This window comes from Microchirus variegatus (assembly GCF_963457635.1).
Source record: "Microchirus variegatus genome assembly, chromosome: 13".
Lineage (NCBI taxonomy): Eukaryota > Metazoa > Chordata > Actinopteri > Pleuronectiformes > Soleidae > Microchirus > Microchirus variegatus.
This window is the reverse complement of record NC_139814.1, coordinates 14,077,295-14,099,622: the sequence shown is the minus strand read 5'-3', so window position 1 is coordinate 14,099,622 and position 22,328 is coordinate 14,077,295. Positions and strand designations below refer to the sequence as shown.

The window sequence follows — 22,328 nt, the reverse complement described above, 5'->3', positions numbered from 1 at the left end:
CCAATATGTGATTATTACTTCCCTTCTTTTTCTTAGGAGTTTGATTTAGACTTGCTTTAGTTTTCCAATAGACTAGACTGTTTGATGCAGGCATTTTGTGAATAATTCCATTAAAATATGTCCTGAATATTGAATGTATCGAACTGCCCCTTAATTACATTAGTATACAAATACATTAAATATCACTTATCAATATAATGTTACACACACGTATGGACATGTATATAAACTGGTGTACGCGCGTTTAATATATAATTTAGCGAATTTAATGACGATTGGTAATACATTTGCACATGTATTTGAACTGCCGCTCGTGGAACCTATGACGCCATCACGTTCGTACGTGCAGCTCCTTCCGGTTCCAACAGGAGCAGCCATCTTGTTTCCCTGTGCTAGCTAAATAAATTAAATAATACGCCGAGTCGAGACTTCTCTTCGAACCCGTAAAACAGAGTGAGTAAGACATTCAAATCCATATTGTTTGTAAAGCGTTTACGTAAAATGGCCCGTGCCGTGTCAAAGTAGAGGCAATGGGTTCACTTCATTTCATTTGCCGTTCTTGACCAATAGACGATTGTTTTGGAAGATGAACATAGGCGCCATTTCCCTCCCCGCTGTCTGAGGCGCTTATTGGTGGCCCGCTGAAGGGATCACGGGTGGTCAGGAAACTGAAGCACACTGTCCACCATGTTGGCTCTTGTCGGTCTCATAGTTAAATGGAGTGGCCACTTTCACAGGGCCCCGAATGGCGTCAGTTTCAGAACGAACTTAGCCCTAAAAACCTTGATTGGTGGAATCTAGTCCGAGGTTTGATTGGTCTGAAGGACAGATCCAAACGTTGTCTTTATTGGTTAGACTGGTTCTTCCAAGCTCTGGAAAGCTTTGCAAACTTTCATTTGGTGGCAGGACTCATTGTTTAGGGGGTGATTGTAATTACCTACGTTACCTGCACAGCAGTCGGCAATGTGCATCACTAGCAAGCTAACAATAACTTAACAACGTCAGCACCGATCCACAGTCAACAGTACTACCGTGGCGGTAGCAACGGATGCTAAATGTGTGCGTTTCGGGTAGATGTCAAAAGTGTTATTTGGCCGTTATGTTACAAAGCTTAAGTGCATTTCAGTGTACATTTTAGCTGAGTAATGATTTTAAAAATGATCTCGCTTCCACTTTTACCCTGGGATGTTGCATCGATTCCGTTGTCTTCAGCTAGCCACTTTGTTATCCTTACTGATTTGAAATGGAGCGACCTAATCAGTGTGCGACATCGTATAAAGGCTGACGCGTCTAAGTTGTCCCATGCCTAGTAATAAAAATCACTCGCCGATATCTTAATAATCGTGCCTTTGTTTTCTCAAGTATTGGCAAATCTCCTCGCTGTGATAAAACTTAATGTGCATATCCTATGACGCTTAAATAATGAACGATTACACTGCAGACAGGACGGGACAGTCACCAAGCGGCACTCGTTTTCTGCCTGATATTTACGGAAGGTTAAATGTATTTGGCCTATTAAAAATTTACTTTCTCATTCAATCAAAAACACCTTAATATCCCCAGTGAACATGAGGTTCAAAGATGCAGCCTCTCATACAACTACATTTTACGCCAGGGTTGTTTTATATTTAATTGAATATTCCAATGTTCTTAATTTTCCTTGATTCATGATTTAAAAAAAAAATATATTATTTTAATATGAATGGCAAATTATATTTAAATGACTGAATGAGTTGCATTTATAACACAGGGAAAACCAGTCGGATAACATGTAGTCATGTATTTATTTATGCACACAAAGCAGTCAGATCCACCCGGGAGGGTGTGCTGTATTTATGAAACTCATGGTAGAGGTTTATCTCTAAACAAGCATCAGAGTGAGCAAACATGTCCCTGCTACGGGCAGCATGGGTCATGGGAAGGTCTCATTTGTATGGTGACCTTGCCAGGTGTCATTACTGAAGCATTTTGGGTAGTCGGAATGCACCTACAGAGAGATCTGTTTTGGCTTAGAGCCATACCGAAGCAATGGATCTCTGTGCCATTCCACTATAATCATTAACTGGATAGCTGTAGTTTGCACGCTCTAGTCCCAATTCTCCCTTCTAAAATAGAAAAGGGAACATTTAGCTTTGTTTCTCTCGAGTCTCTATCCTGTTCTTGTGCCTCACTCCACTTGTTCCTCCCCTCCCATCCTGTAACAACTCTCCTCTCTGTCCTTCTCCATCCTTCCGGTTCCCCTCCCACTCTTGGTTTTTCATTGATGGGGCTCTCTTTTCCTCTCTCTGAAGCCTGTTGTATTTCTCACTACCTTTGAGATTTGCAGTAGTATTCAGCATGAAGCTTTAGGTCATAAAGCCATTCTTTGTGCAAAGTAGCAGCTACAAAAAGATACTCAACAAAATGTCCTAATACCATAAGGTTCTTTTCCTTCTCTGCACTATTGTCTTCGACTTTATCGTCTTCTGAAATTACTAATATGGTTAATGATGCATCTGAACAACGGATGTTTCACATGAGTAGCACAGCAGTGCTCTGTCTTGGTATTCCAGAGTTAATGTTAACTCACCTTATAACCTTAACTGTCTTGTTAAGCAACCTTGAACAAGAAGGGCATTGTTTGACATTGCTGACATTTTTGTTTTTTGTGTTTTTAATTCTGGAAGTTGCTGTGAATCATGTTCTGGAGTCAAAACAACAGGGTCTTTGTTAATAGACTTTTACCCTTATCTCTTAAGCTGTGTTTATCCACAAATAGGATGACAATCGAATACGTTCTGTTTTTTTCTGTTCTGACTCCTCGCCAGTCAGCTGTTTAGCACTGTTTTGTTTGACACCACCAATTTGTTTCAGTGCATTGTTGTTATTGCAGTGAGGTTTGTAAGTTCCGTGTTGACTAAAATGTAATCCAACTAATTCATATTCTAAACAAGTAATGAGTAACCATAAATGGAGCCTGTTTTTGTTGTTCTTGTCTTAGCTCATGAATATCATTGTACCAAGTAGGTTGGTTAGAGGCTAGATGCCTGTCATGTGTGCTGGTGGCTAAGAGCAAGGATGAATGTGAAGGCAAGGGCAAACAAAGGTGCATGTGTGTGGATGTGCATGTATGCCGGTGCACACGTATGAGACGGCTCGTCTGCCTAGGATGCTTTTGTACTTTAAATCATGTGGATGCAACATGCGGCATCCATTCTGGCACTTCTTTCAGCCAGTGAGAGCCTGCGTGGCTGCCTGCATCACTGTGCTGTCAGCCTGTCGCGGCAGAGAGGAGGCGGGGAGGAGGGAGACATTTAGTTTGACATTGTAAATAAGCAGAGAGCAGTTGTCAGAGAGCAGCCCGTGGAGCCTTTCTCATCTGTCCAGCCGCAGAAGAGCGAGGGATCGCTAGAGGACAAACCATGCTGAGGCAAGCCGCTATGAGCACACCCTCACATACCTTTCCACAACTTTATTAGCTCTTTTTCCTCTGCTCTCCCCGCTTTTCTCTCTTCCTCTTTTCTTTTCCCTGACCCCTATCCTGCAGCTCAAGGTAACTTAGAGCAGGAAGTTGGCTGTCTGTAAAAGGGGGTTGGGAGGAGGAAATGGGAGGAGCAGGGGATGTGTCAGAGTTGATTGGTGTGTGCAGTATCCAATAGTATAGAAGGACCCTCTCTCATTAGTGGCTGCAAGTGTAGGACAGAGGTGGGAGGCGGGGTTTGAGTATCATGTAGCATGCTAGATTGATTACTCTTGAATGTTAAAGGGGAAGGAGGCTAGAGAATTTAGTCTGAGATACGGGAGTGCAGCTGTACTGTTTGCCTGCTGTTGCTCTGTTGCCTGCCGCTGTGTTAGCTTTCTATCCCCTCCCCATGCCAATTTCTCTGTGCTGGGCCAGGGGTCAGCTGAAAGACAAATGCACAGGTCACTGGTTGTAGAGCAAGGGACAGGGGTTACAAGCGTTAAAAAAAAGACAGAGGTCAGCGAGTTGAGGATACTTGCTCAGAAAAGAAACAGGACAGACGGGGCTGTGTGTTTATGCAGGAGGAGGACACAGGGGGCTGCTGAAGGAGACAGGGCAATGTGTAAAGGGAGAGAGAAGGGGGAGGGTAAAAGAGAGGGGGGGGGGTGCTCTTCTCTGTTCGTCCGGCTGAGAACCTTTTTAAAGCCATCCAGTGGAGCCAAAGTGCCTTTTGTCTGTTGATACTATCAGGGGACTAGAGGAAGTGAAGGAGCTTGAGAGAGTTTTTCTGTCAGCCTCTGTGCCTCTTCTTCCTGCTGCTGCTGCTCCCAAGGAGACTCGGACAGTGCTACTCATTTCCCTGTGAGCTGCTCTGCTCCAACAGGGTAGACCACTCACCATGAAGGGCACAGGGGTAAGTCCAATTGCTAAAAACACACACAGAGACTTGTCAAGTTGATTTAGTTCAGATTTTCTGAATAAAGTCCTCTCCGTTGTTCACTTTTTGATGTCTCTCCATCATGGTCTGCAGTGATGAGGCAGTGTCTGTCCTTTACAGCCCCCCCCCCCCTCGTCCCCCCGTCCTGTAGTACTCTCCTCGGAAGACAGAAGTTGAGCTTTTTGTCTTTGTGTGTTTACCTCTCATCCGTGCCCTTCTGTTGTCACTTCACAACAGCATTGATGCTGTTAACAGAAATTAAAAAAAAAGATCAGCAGTTTTTTTTATCCTCAAAGAATTAAGATAGTATGTTCTCTCTGCCTTTGATGGTCACTGTGTTGACAAATACTTGAGCACTCCTCTTGTCATTGGGCACGTAAGTACATAGCTGCGAGACGTCAGCTTTTTTTTTTAAAGTTGTGCTTCACTGCCTTGGTGGTATTGATCTCTTGAAGGCCACTGTACCTCAGGATGCTCACACAGCCCTTGCTTTTCCATGTGACGTCCATGTTTATATGTTGGCTTCTGACAGTAACGCAGATCTCAGCAGTAAAGGTCGCATCTGTGTTTGAAAAGAGATTTGATTTATGTGGGAGATATTTCTCTGTGTTGGTGTCAGGGGTCTCCAGGGGTGGAGGTGCAGCTGGTTGCAATGACCTCAGGACCCTTCACACTCCCTTCCCTGACAGGGCCAGATGCCCAGATGGGACAGACGAGTCTGCGAGTCTGTCAACTTCAGGGCCAGAGGAGGCTAATGGTTTGATCTGATCTCTTCTGATGGAATCTTTGGAGGGTGCCTCTGCTCTCACTTGCCTCTGACTGATTTTCTTTCTCTCCCTTCTCTTGCTTCTTCATTGAAAGTGTCCATTGGTGCCTTTGACAAAACAAAGTCCCATTGGGGATAAAGAGTGAGAGAGTGTGTTTGAGAGAGAGAGAGAGAGAGAGAGAGAGAGACTGAGAGAGGGAGACTAAAAATAAACTTAAGTTGAAGCCCTTGCTGCCAAATCCCAGGCCTGACTGCTGCATGAGATTTGAATATAATTTTTGCCCTCTGTCGTACCTTAGCTTGTGGGGGACACGCACGAAATGCGCAAACCACTCAGCCATAACTAGGCATTTATTCTTATCACTAAAGTGACCACTACTGGTGTGCACTTTTGTCCTTGCCGCCTCTCTGTTTTTACATGTGTCCCATTGTCACCAAGGACAGTGTGTGGGGGGGTGAGTCAGATGTATTCCAGTATGTAATATGCAGGTAGCTTTAAGCCCTGCCTACTTAGACGTTAGGGACTGGGCTTAGCAGTGGATGAAGGTCACAGGAATGTGATATTGGCTCCCTGCAGTCTCTCTGTCAGCACGGAGAAGAAAATGTTGCAGGAGATGAGAAGCAAAACTCAAACTGGGATACAGCTAATATGTTAAGTATGTGATGTTTTTACTAAGCTTCTTACAAAGTGCATAGCCTGAACCACTGGGGTCACTTAAGTGGTGCAGTGAAAGTTGAAAAACCTGTCCTTTTCTATCGCCCCCTTTCCCTCCCCGCTTCTCTTTCATCTGGTGCGCTCTCCCTCTCTCTCTCTCTCTCTCCCTCCTCCCTTTCTGTTCTCTCTCTTTCTCCTCTGTTGAATGACCTTGGGAGATCAGTGACTAGCACTTCCTGGAGTTGGCTTGAAGCAGAACCAAGGGCAAAGTTTGCAGCTCTGGTGGGTTGGCTGGATCAGTTCTGTCAAGCCAAAAGGATGTTACACCGCAGGTCACAAGGGAGCACATCTGTCATTATAAACCTGTCTGTATGCTTTTAATCCCAAAACATTTGCAATGGCCTCTGAGAAATGTGCATTTTGCAGTAGTTAATCTGTAATTCCTGGCTGGGAACTTCTAGTTTTTTTGTTTTGCCTGAGTAAATCATTTACCCTGTATGCTGTAACTGTGCCAGTGTGTGTGGCATTTGTGATTGGTTCATCGAGGTAAACACTTTCATAGTAACAAGATTTGTACATTTACTTCCTTTGATTTATAGTCATCATTTATATTGATTGTGAGTATGACTGTTGCTATCTGTCTAGATACAGTATATCAGTGGATTATTGATATGCTGTAGTGATGCATGTTGTTGTAAACAGAGTTGCATTTATTTTCTTTCTGCTTATGAAGCCAGTTAAATCCAAGCAGACATTGACCTTTATTGACCTTCCTGCAGAACAGTCCTTTCTGCATGACTGACAGTTTGACACAGCAGCCTGTGGAAAACTGACTTCTTGCTTAAGCGTAGCAACACTCAACTCATGGCTGGTATTTAAAAATGTCTTTCACCTGATATCATAATTTAAAATGAAACTAAGTGGTATCCATCCACGTGGTTGCATATTTGCTCTTTGTACAGCTGGATGTGTGTGTGGAGGGGTGCTTTAAGGTCTGAGTGTACAATTATTTTTGTCTCTTTTATTCACTTGTTTTAATGTATTCATCGACTTTTTTAAAAGAACCATCTAACAAGAAGAAAGTCATGTGTATGAAATGAAAGTCAGTTTGTCAGTGAGAACATTTCCATCTTGAACATGCTTGTGGAGGGTCACTCTTCCACCTGCATGCTTTGAAGTATCTCTCTGTTCTTGTGTTCAGATATCACGTGACTTGGTTTGTTTACGGTGCCATGGTTGCAGAAAAAGCAAATTGCGCAGTGAAAAGAGTTCACTGCACACTTAAAATCCATGGAGATTGATCAGTATCTCACTGACTGAATAAATCTGACTCAATATCCCCATGGTGCTTTTCACAAGTATGGAAATAGCCGGAGCAGTCATTATTCCAGACCTGCAGTATTCTGACATTTATAACTTTCTGATACACTTTCCCTCACCCTACTTCAAGGAACACTTTGCACGACATTGCAAGGAAAGATTATAAAATAAACAAGGTATTAAAGCTAATAAGCTTTGGATTCTGTATCCGACACAAAATGATCACTGCACAAACAGAATATGTTGCCTGTGGGCTCTATCTCACTTGAGGACATTTTGTAGCAGCGATCCACCCCTGCTGCCTCACGGGATCTTTGGGAATATGGTAAAATGTTCTCCCCCTTGTTTTTCCCCCACCATTTTGGTATCCAGCGGTTATACACCATCTTCACTATATTTGAATACAGTCGGCAAAGGGATGAGCAGCCTGACATATTGCTTGTTGTTGCCTGATTTATACTTCTGTGCATTTGTGGAGTGCAGTTTCCAAAATGGCACTGTTTTGATTCCTTCTGTTGCACGAATGAGTTATGCGTTGTCAGCTACTGGAGCGCTATAGGCCCTCAGGTTGACCCAAACTGCCATGTCTCATTATCTGTGAATGTCACTTGGCAAAACTAAACAAGCTTTACATCAATTGTTAGTTGATCTTTGGGGTAATGTAACATTTCACCTTCATTGATTTGCTTAACTGTAATATCTTTTTCAATGACGTGTGGAGTTGCTCGCAGAAAGCTTTGTTTTCCCCATCTAAAAGTATAAATCAATAGGTATACGTTTAACTGAATCTATTTTTTTTCTGTCTGTCTACACTGATCCAAGGTCCTATCTGGTCTGTTTGGATGGAATTAAAGGCTCATGTAAAGATGTGTGATCTCAGATTTGGAGCGAGTCGCCGTAAGTCGTTGCTTTAAGTGCCCACTTCATGTGACGTGCCAGTAAGCGTAACGGAGAGGGAGGGATGAGAGAGCAGAACCAGGAGAACATTAGCGCTGATTCAGCTGCTGCAAGTAGAGCAACATTGACTTTCCAAGGGAAGTTAGAAGAGAGGGATCAGGTGAAAGTAAGTAAGACAGGAAGAGGAAACGCACAGCTATGAATGACGGAGAGAGATGGGAAGTATTAGAGAAGAGACAGCGAGAGCGATATAGAGCTGCTGAAAGAGGAAGAGCAAGTTGCTACGTTAGAAAATGTTGACAAAGCACAGACATCACATTTGTCCTCGAAGATACGCACACACACGCAGAGCTTGCTTCGTACGAAACCCAACACCAGCATCTCTCTGTCTCGATGACCTAATCAAGGACAACAGAACCGCAGGGAAGAGGAGAGATGGATAGGACAGAACACAGCGTATCCTAATAGAGCAGCAAAGACAACCAACAGCACAGATGAGCATGTCATTTTTATGGCGAATGATGCAGTGCATTATAAAAAGAAATGATGACATGAATGCAGAGTACATTCAAAACATTTATCTGGAACAACTTGCATTGCTCACAACAGTTAGCAGGAAGTGAGCTGGATCTAAAAACATACTTTAAAACATAGTGTTGACTGAAAATCTGAACTTGACCTACGTAAAGTAAACCATGTGAACTCTGGCTTGCTCTGATATCAAAGTCAGGGTTCAACGTTTACGCCCTTCATAATGTTGAAATGTATTAGCTCCCAGAGAGTTTTATAATGAAATTGATTTTATTTGTGTGGCGGATAGCCCTTCTCACTGTATACGTATTTGACGAGACAAGACTCATACCATAGAAGGTGCTGCATACAGTCTGCAGAAGATATATGTTATATGATATTTTCTCGCACAAACTTTCCATTGATGGAAAGCCTTGGTAAATATGGCAACATTGGTACAGGCAGTGTGTTTCCATGCACAGTTAAGTGCTATGGTTACAGCTGCTCTAGGTCCTTTAATTGGTCTTTTGTCCTTGTCTCAGTATACACACATGAGTGGGGAATTTACTCATTTTATGAAGTGTGTCTGCCTCTGCTGGGCTATGTGGCGATATGTTCCCGTTTTGCTTGTGAGGATTGGCTATTTACTGGGTGACCTATTACGTCACAGACTAAAACTACTTAAGCTGGAGAATAGTTGTAGTATGTCAAGCACCCTTCCAAGTATTCTATCCATGAACTTTAAAATATTCAATTATTTGAGCTGGCAGAGCATAAACCTGGTCTCTTTGTCAGTCTGAAAAAATGCAACTACACATGCTGAAGTAGCAACACTTGGGGGGGCATTTTGACACTCGTTCATATGTTCTTTTATTTTTGACTCTCACACTTCAGCCTGCCCCTCATCATACTCGCTTGTAACCCCCACTCACTGCTGCTGTGTTTAGTATGTGGCAGTGTTTTTTTATGATGAAGTTCACAGGGTCAGAGGGAGGGGGTTCGGGTCTGTCTGATTTAAGAACAGCTTTCTGTAATGTTTTTATAGGAAAGGCAGATTTAAGGCAGTGTGAGGTATACTGTACATGAGAGAGCAGATTGAGTTGTGGAGCCCTGTGCATTGTAGTCATCTTTTATATCAATTGAATCATCTACTAGTTTAACACCTATCCTCCCCACTGTTGTTACCATGGTAATTAGCCTGATGGTTGTTATAATGCTGTTAAAGGAAATGCCTAATCAATTATTTTTTACCAGACTACCTGTTTGAGAGAGCCTTACAATCAGGCAGACGATACACACAGAGATGTGTTGTTCAGAATGATCACAAGTGATGTGGGTAGTCAAATGCCATTTGGCTAGAAAAACAAGTGGTTGTCATTGATTTTATTTTGTCAACATTTATTTGGTCACGATTCTGCAATGTGACTTCAAAAGAAGTGGTTGTTATCAGTTCACCCATTTGGCAGATGAGGAATAACACCAATTCCCATCAGTCACAGTCATTCCTGCCCCATGCTGGGAATGCTGGGACTGTTCCAGTGACGACAACATTTCAATCACCCTTGAAACGAAGCTGGACACTGGAGCATCAGACAGAGGAGGGGAGACATTGTCAAGGTCAATCTAGCCTGGCATGTCATGGCTACAAGCAGCCTGATTGATTTCTATAAAGCCACACCCACTGCCATTCTGTCTCATCGGTTTAGGTTACAGTTCGAAAACTGAACGACAGAGCAGTGCAACAGTGCTTCTTGTGAACAGATTTTTCTTTTTAAACTCAATCAGGTTGAGGCTTTGTGTTCTGAATGGCTAATTTAACTGTGTAAAATATTTACAGCTTCACTTAACTGGTGAGAATAAAGGAGCTAATGTCGGCTGAAAGTCAAAACAATCCTCTTCGCCACCGTAACCGAAGCTAAAGTGGGAGACCATAGATGGTGTGTGAATGGGTGTCTTTTTGTATTGTATTGGTCTGTCACTTGGACCGGAGCTGGCTACATTCATAGTTGTTGCCCCAGAATGTGAAAATAAAAAGGAGATTCCCCATCCTTCTTATACTCTTTTTCTTTGTACTGTCAGGTCTCTCTGTGTCCCTCTTTCAGTCTTCTTTGACCCACATAGCTAGTTTGCACAGCAGTAAGTCAGCCCTGTCTGTCTCTTACCTCCTCCTATTAAAGCCTTTGGCACTTTGTCTCAGCACTGAATTAATGCCGACTTTGACAAGACCCTAACCCTCGCTCAGTAACATTCACAAACACTCTCTGTCTCTCTTGAGTGACTCTACACACTTATCTCTTGTTCTGTCGCCCTGTTTCATTTTCGTCTCCCTGCTGCTGAATCCACTGAGGTAGGGAGGAAAGGCAGAGAGTGAAAGAGAGCGATCCAGACACACCAGGCTCGGCATGCACAGGCAGGCCAATATTCCCCTAGCAGATTCCTGGCATACCATAGTAACCTGCTGGATCATCTTTCAAACTGTCAAGTCCCCTTGCAGAAGCAAGTTTACTTTTATACAACAATTGGTTTATTTAGGTTTACAACTTTTTAAGTAGTTTGTGACCACATATCTTTGTCTGTGCATACATTAGGAGCTAGGACCCAATTGTTGTTTATCTTGTTTCTCTATGACATAAACACGTGTCCGCACTGCATGGTGTTGCCAGCAGCAATTGACTTGCACATGACATTGATGCTTGCAGGAGGAGGAGCTACAGCTATGCGCTGAAGGTGAACAGCGCCATTCATAATCAGGGAATGTACCGCCAGTCTGGTGTTGGGTTCATGAACATGTCAACATCCTATAAGGACAATAATAGAAACCTGTTGGGGATCTATTTTAGATTTCACTGTAATATAATTATAGACTCTAATAAGTGCTTCTGACAAAGGAAAAGAGCTCTTGGCACTGAGCTGTCACTGATACAAAGGACTGACACTTTAGTTTGTGTCCCCCCCCGACTTAATGATTGTCCTGTCTTGGTGTCATTGTTCCACCATTTTCTAATCATTTACATTTTGTCATCCCTCCATGCAGCAGAGTAGAGGATGTCTACAGACACGTTTGGAGCTGGGGGCAGCGATGCCCAGCAAACCTTGCAGTCCTTCTGGCCTCGTGTCATGGAAGAGATCAGGAACCTGACGATGGTACGCAAAGAGAAAATATACATTTACAGATTGAGTGGTTTTATATGGTTTCAAACAACTGACCCTTCTCTGTTCCTTTCAGAAGGATTTCCGTGTACAGGAGCTGCCCCTGGCTCGAATCAAGAAAATCATGAAGCTGGATGAGGATGTCAAAGTAAGAGGAGAGCCTAAATCAATTACTCTAATGAGAAAATGATTAGTATCACTGCCATGCTATCCTCTTCATTATACTCTTTATTATGATTATTTGAATGCCTCAAAGTATAGTGATAACATTACGTATTGTGGCCATGTTTTGTCAGATCACTCAGTACCTTGTAGCCTTCTGGATTTAACAGTATAGATTGTTGTTATTGAGTCCATTATTTATATCAAATTTGTTATCACAACATATTAAACAGATTTTATAGCTGCACATTTCACTTTGCAAAAGAATAGGATATTAACCGACCGACTTAAACTCTTTTTTAAAAATGTAAGACCTTAAGGCCACATTATACTTCTCCGACTGCGTATGCGTTATCCGTCTGCGTCACCACGGAGACGCCTCGGGCCTTTATGCTTCTGCGTCGTGGTGACGGACACGCGCTGCAATTTCCCGCCCGATCAGTAGGGGTCGCTGCGCAAGGTTGTTGTGCTTCTGGCTACAGTGAGCAATGGCGTCGAGAGAGAAAGAGAGAGAAAGACTGTTGATGTTGAAACAGTGGCCGTTTCTCACTTTTCTGTGTGACGGAACGCAGTTTTAAGATCATTTGAGGCGAGAAATTGGCCATTTAGAGTCTAAACATGTGCTGTGTGTGTTAAGATATTACGTATTTATAGTTTGGCAGCGGCGTTGTCGGCGGGGATGAGCTCCGCCTCTGTGGACGGTCGGGTGCGCACTGTGAGCCGGCACAGAGCAGCTTCGCTCGGCCTGTCCTGAGGACCAATCGCAGCTCTTGCCGTCTCCGTTGTCCCATGACGGCGTGACGGACACTTAAAAAATATTTCGTGCAGTCGGAGACTACGCAGAGGCTCTTCGACAGGCTCTGCGTCGAGGCAGAGTCTCTGCGTAACCTACACAGAGCACTTTACGCAGAAGTATAAATTGGGCTTTAGACTCAGACCTGAAGAAGCCTCTGTTTGCCTCTATCTAACTAGTACACTAAGATCTTGTTTATGTCAGTTACTCCACATTACATCATTTTCTTGTTTCACCTGTTGCTCCAGAATATCAGTCAGCACTGTTCATGGTCTCTAAAGATAAAGTCTTTGAGTGTGTTTGTGTCCTGTCATGTCAAGTTCACTATCCCCTTAGTTAAGCAGCAGCTTAGAGTGGTAACGAGATTGGGAGCTTGCTAACATTTCTGTAGACAAGATCCTTCTGTCAACTCTGATCTATTCATTTTCACTGCATGTATGCAAGCACATTTGAGTAATGTGGAAACAGTACATTATGTAATCATTGAATGGCCACTGAGTTCAATGCCTCTCAAGGTGAAGAAGTGGCAGTTAAGCGCTCCTAAGTTGTTAGGGCTAAATAAGGCTTTGCAGGTGGCTTGTAACTAGTAAAATATAGTCTCTTTGAGTCGTGTTTTGGGCTTGTGCAATATAGTTTTTAAACAAATTATTTTTGCATCAACTGTGAATGATGTGTGCATGATGTTAACTCGCCGACAGGTATATTTAATCAAGTGTAATTCCATCTCCTTTATGTAGATGATTAGTGCAGAGGCTCCAGTCTTGTTTGCCAGGGCAGCTCAGATCTTCATCACAGAGCTCACCCTCAGAGCATGGATTCACACCGAGGACAACAAGAGACGCACGCTGCAGGTCAGTTACTTGTTTTACCTCGATCAAATCTCCCTTTAATGCACTTAACGTCAACTGACCTGTCAATTTTCAACCTCTCTCTTTCTCTCTCCCCCCAATGTCGTCTTACACGCATTCTCGCAGATATGTTTCCTTATGTCTTCATTCCTCCTTTTGTGCCCATGCTTGTTTTGCCACCCTTTTTCTTTTTAAATCTTCTCCCACACCTTGCACTTCATTGTCTTTTTCGTCTGGCGCTTTTTATTTACTTTGTCTCTGTGTGCATATACAAGGAGAGGCTCCATACTAGCATCCCCTTGAGAGCTACCCCTCTCTTTAGTTCTTTCTCCCGCCTCTGACTTTAAAAACAAAGCCAGGCATCTGCTGGTGACCCACATTTCCCACTGGTGCCATTTTGTCTGCACGGCTGTCCCAAAGTTGAATAAGATCGACTCTGGGATGATACAAAGGGAAAGGAAGCAGAGAGTCGATGAGTGCTGAGGGATCAGCTGGGAAAACCAGGCTAGAGGCTTTGTCTCACCTGGATGTCAAGAGGAAAAAACTGTGCAGCAGAACATGAAAGCCCTTAAGTCCACTTTATCCATTCACATACCTATGAGAGATTAGCAGCCCATGGATATTTGTGTATTCCAAAGCAGGTAAAAAAAAAGAGGCTGGAAATAAAGCGAAGTCTTAAATTGAAGGCCTACTTCGGAAGGTTATTTGCTTTCCTGTTGTCTTGGTTTATAGTCTTGTTCATGAAGCTCGAAACTTTCCATTGTAACCACTCATTGTCTGTGTAGGTAAAGTACATTTACTATGCAGGTTTGCGTGTTAATTGCATTTATACAACAGATGGCACTTGCGACGCTTCACCTCATGAATGTACAAATTCTTTTTTTTCATCCCTTTCCATGTGTTTGCACATACACACACATACGGATAGCCTGAATCCTATTGTGAAGTGGGCACGCCAATTGGGGTCACCATAGCAACGCTCATCAATAGAACAAGTGTAGATGTGACCTGGTGTTACCAGATATTAATCAAGCCTCTATAAATAGACAGCAGTGCAGGGAGGGCCACAATGGGGGTCCCGACAGCCAATATCCTGTGGAAAATTCCACAGAGACAGCACACTGCTATGGATATAGGAAGGTGTATAGCAGTAGAGCGTTTGTTTAAATAAGGCAGCTAGGGTTTATTCACCCGTTTGCCCTAATTTATGGTTAAAACAGTTAAAAACTAGTCGAGGGCTACTACTAATTGCTAGTTTGAATATCAAGCTTACAGTATAAGGTTATTTGTTATAAGAACATTTGCCCAAAACTGTTAGTCAAGGTGACATGTTTAGCCTGACCCATGGTTTAAAACCAAAATATAATTTATTTAATATCAAAGAGTGAACACAAAAGTAGCCACACACACACTCTTGTGTGGCTATTTTGAGAGCGTTGACCATATGCATTGTGGCATGTTTATATATAGGTTGCTGCATATATTGAATTTGCGTATTTAAACTCTGACCCCATATTTTGACCTTCTCTATCTGTTATGTTTGCAGAGGAACGACATTGCCATGGCAATTACAAAGTTTGACCAGTTTGACTTCCTGATTGACATCGTGCCTCGGGACGACCTGAAGCCCCCAAAGCGACAGGTAGAGGTGCATACATTTCAGGGTTGTCTCTCAACTTGCAGTAAAAGTCAAAATGTTGGTCTATCTTAAGTGTTGGCATGCAGAGTTACAGTAGATGCTGATTCTTTGAGTTTTCATCATTGTTGGCAATGTGGAGGGGCTGTAAACATCCTTGACTGGAAGCTGGGGTTTGGACACTGAGGGCTTTCAGTCGGATGTTTGCAGCACCTTGTTGCCTCTGACAGCCAACACTAACCTCAGCATGACTACTAGTTGTATCATTTAGTAGCTTATAGTTAGAATTATGATGACTGCAAGCATGTTTCTTCTTTGGAAGATTTTAAAACACAGCAGCATGTCATGTTGTTTTTGCTAAAGAAGAAAATTTGATGTGTGGTATAATAAATTGCATACCAGATGGAGAGTGGGGATATTTAAAAATGAGTTGTCAAGTAGACCGTCTCCAGGCATGTAAACATCCTACACTCTCAGCTGTGTTGTCATGGAGCTGGGAGAGGGGTGTTTACGCTCCTGGTGATGGAAAAACCTCATCAAGATGAAGTCCTGCTTAGTTACAAAGCAGAATGACACAGGTCATGTTGACTGACAATTCAGTTTTTGGGAAGACAAAAGTATATAACTCTGGAGTTACTAACATTTAATAGATTTTTATCATGTGGATTACTCCAAGCTCACTAGAGTGAAACTATCACTACATTCCACCTAGCATGGTCAAGCCTGCAGTGTATGGTATTGACCCGTATGAAGCCTGTAATGGAGCTTACATACAGATTACATTACTCCTTCCCAGCCACATCCCATCAGTTATTTATCAGACTGGCTGTTCTCTACTGTTACACCTGCAAAAATAATTCATGGAGATGTAATGGACTGATAGGCCATCTCCGATGTGTGCGTTTTGTGTTTGCAAGCATTTGTTTTATGCCTCGTCTTCAGGAGGAGATGCGTCAGTCAGTAGCTCCAGCAGAACCGGTGCAGTACTACTTCACCTTGGCCCAACAGCCTGGAGCTGTACAGGTGCAGGGAGCACAACAAGTCCAGCAAGCTGGGGCACAAACGGCTACGACCATCCAACCTGGACAGATCATCATCGCACAGCCTCAACAAGGACAGGTACTGCTAAGACCTTGTTCTGGTCTTCTCCTTGACGTTTACCGCAAAGCACGTCAGGGTACACAGGACATACATACTGCAAAAGGCTTGTGAGTGAGGGTTTGCCTCTTTGCACTGAATTTACCATTGGCTCCTTCCTTGAGGAAACAATTAATTTGAGCATACAGACAAATTATTCCATTATCAACTGTTAAATTGTGATATTGGAGCCTACAAGATGTATTCTATGCAGATTTACAATGTACGGTTTATGGTTGAATTAAGATATGACAGACGTCCTGAAGGAAATGGACACATACAGAAAATACAGATGTCATAGTGTATACTTGACAACATACTGTATATGTGCACCGAGAACACACAACTGCTACCATGAGTTGCACGTTGCCAATAGTGCAGTTATCATAATGTTTTTCAGACTGCACTATAGCAACTCTGTGTGAACTCAAATAATGAACAATGTTTTGCATTATACAGGAAGTAACCAGTAAACGTTGGTTATGAAACACAATACTTTTTATGACTTTACTCCTCTTCCTCATCAACTAATTCGCTCACATATCTATGTATAGTTTTGAGGATATAATTCCTTACCTTTCCCAGTTTTTGACCGCACAATAGTCCTCACAACCATAGAAAAATGTGCACACCCATCTTTTACAAAGACGAGTGAGAGTACAGAGTTCCCCGCTGTTTCACAGTAAGATCACATTAATGCACAATTAGGAACTCGGACATTCTTTTCCTACTGCCTATGCTCCAAAGCACCCTGTCTCTCCACACTGTCTCTTTATGTCATGTAGCTGTGCTGTGCTGCTTCATGCTGCTTCAGCAGACTGCCTTTAGCTGAGCTGTCATAGTCGTATAGAACTGTACTGATTCACCAATGCTTCTTCTGCTGCTGCTGCTGCAGTCCCCGCTGAGAGTAGGGAGGTCACACTGCGATGCTCACCTTACACAGACCTAATTGACGCCTATTTACAAGGTAACTCCTTAAAAGTCAGGCCTCAAAGTAGCAAGCGAAATGAAAAGAATTAGAGGTGTCTGGTTTATATCCTCCCTGATGCCTTACCTGCTATGCAACTTCTCTGAATTACTCAGAGCTCAATTGTTGGTGTTGGAATTTAGAAGTAAAGTCTGCATCTGTATGCAGAGCTTCCAGTGTCACTAGTCACACAGTTTTCTGTTAGCTCACCAACTTTGTCATTTGTACTTTTCGAACCTCAGTTGCTTTCACGTATGTCACTGCTAACATCACTGTGAGGTACATGCATTTTGAAAACCTCATCTATACACTGCTCTTAGGTGTTTGCTGCATTAGCGTTGAAGCTTTCAATGTATACACCACCACACATGCTTATTCATGCGTTCCGTTGTCGCTGCTTTCTCACCGTTTGTCTCTGTCTCATTTTCTCATTCTATCCTATCGGCCATCAGATGCTGCAAGGTGCCACCATGCAGCAGTTACAACAAGTGCAGGTGCAATCACAGGGCACACCCATCACGGTAAACACACATGTACACAAGCGTTTGTTTGTTCACTAACCCCACACACAACTCACACACCCCACAACAGTGGTTGCCTGCTGCCTGTGAGCCCTGTCCTGCTCAAATGACTGAGGTTTGCACTGATGGATGCAGCCTGAGATCAGGTGGCCTCTCCTCCTGGATAGTGTGTCAGACAGAAGAGAAAGAGATGTCTCAAAAGCTGCATTGTCACCTCATGTCCCCTTGTCATTTGCGTCTGACTGCTGACAATAGATATGTGTGATATTTAAGGACACATGAGCTTCGTGCTTCTGGTTAAAATCACGTTTCAGGGGAAGTTGGTGATCCTTACGCTTTACAGCGTGTCCTCTCCTTGTTTTAATCTATCCTTTTCTGTCTCTTCTTTTTCCCCCATCAGAGTGCACCAGTGACCATGCAGGTGGGTGATCAACAGGTACAGATTGTCCAGGCTCAGGGTCAGGCTCAAACAGCCCAAGCCCAGGGCCAGACCATGCAGGTCATGCAACAGATCATCACCAACACGGGGGAGATCCAGCAAATCCCGGTGAGAAAGGGCACCATGCTATAACGCATAATAATGTTAACGATGTTAACAGAGCAAAGGAGGTCACGCTGTGCAGGATTTGGTTAAAAACAGATGGAAAGGGTCTGCACAAACCAACAAAAAACACAAAAAACTCCATCCCTCATTGTTTGGCATACAGTTTATAACCTTTTATAAATTGAGAAAAGCGACTGATTCATCTTGCTGCTGCTGTTAGGAGAAGGAAAATGGCTGTGACCTCTGCATTGGAATGACCTTTTCCCTCAACTACGCTTTGTCTCCCTCTTGTGTTGGTTGAGTTCAGGTGCAACTAAACACAGGCCAGCTCCAGTACATCCGTCTCGCTCAGCCCGTCTCCGGAGCACAAGTGGTCCAAGGACAGATTCAGACTCTTGCTAACACCCAGCAGGTAAACACGGTAGCAGCAAAAAGCTAGCATTCAGAAAGGAAACTATCATCAATCAATTGTTTCTTTTTATTAAAATGGTTTTGTTTTCAGCTAACACAGGCGGAGGTACAGCAAGGACAACAGCAATTCAACCAGTTTACTGACGGACAGGTAACAACTGCTGCAAATATGTCTGTTGTGTCAAAGCTGTAGCTGTAACAATTCTGTATTTGCTTTTGCTGCCAGGTGGCACTTAGCTCACTATCATTTTTTATATTAACTAATGCAGACATCAAGCTGTCAAGTGCTGTTTCAATTAGTTTTCTTTTTAGCCAGGAAGACCTCATTGAGAATAAATGCACTCCTTCCTGGCTGAGATGTGCATTAATATCAGTCAATTATAGTCAGTTGACAGTAAGCACATTCATTCTTAGATGTGTTTTATGATCCTGGATAGAATTTGTAATCCAAACAAGTAATTTGTTTTATACCAGAAGCAACCTAAACAGCACATCCATTAACCCAATATATATTTAAAATCCTGTCACTGTCTGATTCTGTTAACATCCTCATCCCTGTGTCCGTCTTTCCGTTTCACAGCAGTTGTATCAGATTCAGCAGGTGACCATGCCAGCAGGACAAGAGTTGACGCAACCAATGTTCATTCAGTCCACCAACCAGACAGCTGACGTACAGGCCACGCAGGTCAGCACTGAATGAGGCCATCCCAAAACATCCATTTCACACACACACACACACACACACACACACACACACACACACACACACGGACACACACACACACACACAAACACCAGCCCATGTGATGCCAGATGCCACCAACTTCGACAAATGACACCCGAAACTCTTGATTTTTAAGCACTGCTCATCTCGATGATGGACATGTAATCTTGTAATGCTAATTTTCCTGGAACTAATTTGCAACACTGGATCCAAAACCAAACGTACACAGACCGACTCATTTACGATCACGCGCTTCAAATATTGTTTACACTTTTTTTTATTTGCTTTTGTACTTCTTTCATCCTGAAATTATGCATCTACTGCCACAGTCAGCTGTCTCTCCTCCAACCAACTATTCTTGTCTCCGTCTTGTCTGAGCTCCACATCTTTTTTAAAAAACAAAGTGAGCTAAATTATGCCGCGCCTCCATTGGAGCTGAAACTGGTGAAGTGTCTTGCATGCACGATATTTTCCTGTCATACCTTTGATCAAGGAAGCCACCAAATTCTTCATCTCCACCTTTATTGTTTTTTTTCATGAAAAATAAGAATAGAATTAAGCCATATACCTCACTTTTTACCGAAACTCAATCGAAAGGGATCATTCAATGTTCAAGTTTTGAGTTTAATATGATATTTCATGTCGTTTCTTAATTGTGTTCCTCGCGAATGATGAAGCATGACTTTTAGTTGCAAGAGCATCAACCTGTTAATGTTAACTATGTATATGTGCGCGCTTCTGGCCTCAGTCATCTTTACTCTTCCATTGAGTTCCTTAAGTCACCGTGTTCTTTCGCCTCTCTGTCTTCAGAGCAGAGTGAAGCGCTTACCTACCTTTGTGTGGTTTCACACAACCTTCTTTGCCCAGTTGGGTTTGGAGTCTCGTGCTCTGGTTTAAGTCTCATGTATATACACATGACTCTATCTGGAGGAAAAAAAACACACCCTTTTTATGTATTTTTTTTTTTTTTTATATTGGTGTGTTATTGGTTTTGAAATGTTTGGCCTGAAATCTTCCCCATTGTCTTTTTGTACAGTAGTGATCGCAATGTTCTTGTTGTTTTTTGCATGTAGTTCCAACTGCCAGCATGACATGCAATAGATAGGTACAATTTTTATTTTTGATGTTCCTTTTTGTAAACAAACTTTGTTTGTGAGGAAAAAAAATAATAAAATAAAAACGACTTGTCTAAGGCTCTTGTTTTTACAGTGTTGTCTTGTTATGTAGTGACCTTTGTACGTTGTTTATTCTGTTGTAGGGAAATTAAGGTCCTTGCTATTGTGTGGGCTGTAGACAGAGAGACCAGAGAAATTCTACAGCACACCAAGAGAAATGATTTCATCCTCTCAGACCCCCCACCTTATTTCCAGGTAGCCCCACCTCTCACCGACAGTCTTCACAGTCTCATTAATTTGTTTTTGCCATACAGTAACTTTAACCTAAAGAGTGTCATGTAGTATCATGCATTTTCAAACCCAAGAAATTTAGCTGGGACAGACATTTTCTGCAGCCGGTAAGCAATAAGTGCATTAAAAACATAATGAAAGAACTAGCAATAACATTATTTAGGTCATACCTGTCCTTCACAGTAAGGAAAGTGCACAGTATTAGCGGTAACTTTTAAAATAAAAATAAATGCGTAGGTGCATCAGAAAACTGCATGAAATCAGAACGGTGCCCAATATTAGCATTTGTTTCTCTGTGAAATAAGGTAAACATCTTACAGTGACAAAAACTAGAAAACACAGTTGGTTGAACAATTAGCCGATGACTAAATTATATAATAGGTTTGAAGCTTTTTTTCATGATTAAAACAAGATTTCTGATAATTTTAGCTTCTTAAATGTAAACATATTCTTTGTTTCTTTGCTCCACATAACAAAGAAATCAGTAAAACTGAATCATATTGGTTTGTGGACAAAACAAGACATGCGAGAACATCATTTCCAGGTTTGACAAACACTGATCAACATTTTTTGATGTTTTACAGACCAAACGATTACTTGATTAGTCGAGAAAATAATTGACAGATTAATCGATTATGAAAATAATAGTTTTCTCAGCATTTCTAATGGCCGCTGTTTGAATAGGCTGGTTCTAGGGAGACTCCGGTGCTTTGTTTTGTTTCGTGTGAGACCTGTGCTGTTTTCCTAAACAACCACAGGAGGGCAGCACTTATCTAAAGAACTTTAAACGCTGACTTGAGCGGGGCATCTGATTTATTGCAAAAAAAAAAAAAAAACGGTGTATAATTTTTCACCAGGTGCATTGTTGTTAATAAGTATGGACAAACCCAAAGTGCACAGCACCACAATTTTCCCGGCGGAAAAAAAAGTGCAATCAATATCCACCTACATTGCACCCAAACCACAGTATATGAGCCACTAATCTTATTTCTGCTGCCGCCCTCAAACACTGGAAAAGCTTCATGTGCCACAAAGGGCAAAGTAGTTAACAATGGAGTCACGAGTTATTAGGGCAGCAGTGTTGCTCGGCTCTCACAGATCAGACTGCATTCCTTATTCGGTCTAAATCTTAAAAGGAAGAGAAGTAATTATGGCAGAACAAAAAATTGCATAGAGGGAACGATGCATGGGGGCCTCATAATGTCCCACTTCCCCCCCCCCACCCCAAGTGAAAGGTCACATTCTGCATGGTGTCGGAGTTAGAAGTCAAAGTTCAAATGTTTCAAGTCGTTCTTTGAACTGCTTTCACATTTGTGGCTGTGTGAAAAATGAATCCCCTCCCCACACACACACACACACAGACACATGCACCCATTGTGACCACTCAACACACTTAATCCTCAGGTAATCCTCGGTAGGCCAAGCCGTAAGTAAACGTTATTCAAACCTGAGGGCCATTACTTAATTGAATTAATCACCAAACAATAAGTGCGTTAATGACT

At 42.5% G+C, this 22,328-nt stretch overlaps 1 protein-coding gene across 6 annotated transcripts; it reads left to right on the top strand.

The window, feature by feature from the left end:
- Positions 1-415: 415 nt before the first annotated feature.
- Positions 416-20,458, top strand: nfyc (nuclear transcription factor Y, gamma). Of its 6 annotated transcripts, none has more exons than XM_083899438.1 (11): positions 416-453; positions 11,562-11,671; positions 11,754-11,825; positions 13,370-13,483; positions 15,027-15,122; positions 16,059-16,235; positions 17,673-17,741; positions 18,142-18,288; positions 18,593-18,697; positions 18,788-18,847; positions 19,277-20,458. In XM_083899438.1, the coding sequence occupies exons 2-11, from the start codon at positions 11,573-11,575 to the stop codon at positions 19,394-19,396; spliced, it is 1,059 nt and encodes a 352-aa protein (XP_083755564.1). In that variant the 5' UTR covers positions 416-453; positions 11,562-11,572; the 3' UTR covers positions 19,397-20,458. The 6 variants fall into 6 exon arrangements, with proteins under 6 accessions (XP_083755564.1, XP_083755566.1, XP_083755563.1 ...); XM_083899440.1 differs by lacking the exon at positions 416-453 and adding an exon at positions 4,215-4,355 and having other exon boundaries at positions 11,757-11,825; XM_083899437.1 differs by lacking the exon at positions 416-453 and adding an exon at positions 4,215-4,355.
- Positions 20,459-22,328: the final 1,870 nt, after the last annotated feature.

What these genes read in the sequence shown, in the direction of transcription:
- nfyc (XM_083899438.1), top strand. Translation starts at nt 11,573, where the DNA reads ATGTCTACAGACACGTTTGGAGCTGGGGGCAGCGATGCCCAGCAAACC. An exon ending in AGCTGGATGAGGATGTCAAA is followed by an intron (nt 11,826 to 13,369) that starts GTAAGAGGAGAG and finishes TCCTTTATGTAG; the next exon opens with ATGATTAGTGCAGAGGCTCC. An exon ending in CACAGCCTCAACAAGGACAG is followed by an intron (nt 16,236 to 17,672) that starts GTACTGCTAAGA and finishes ATCGGCCATCAG; the next exon opens with ATGCTGCAAGGTGCCACCAT.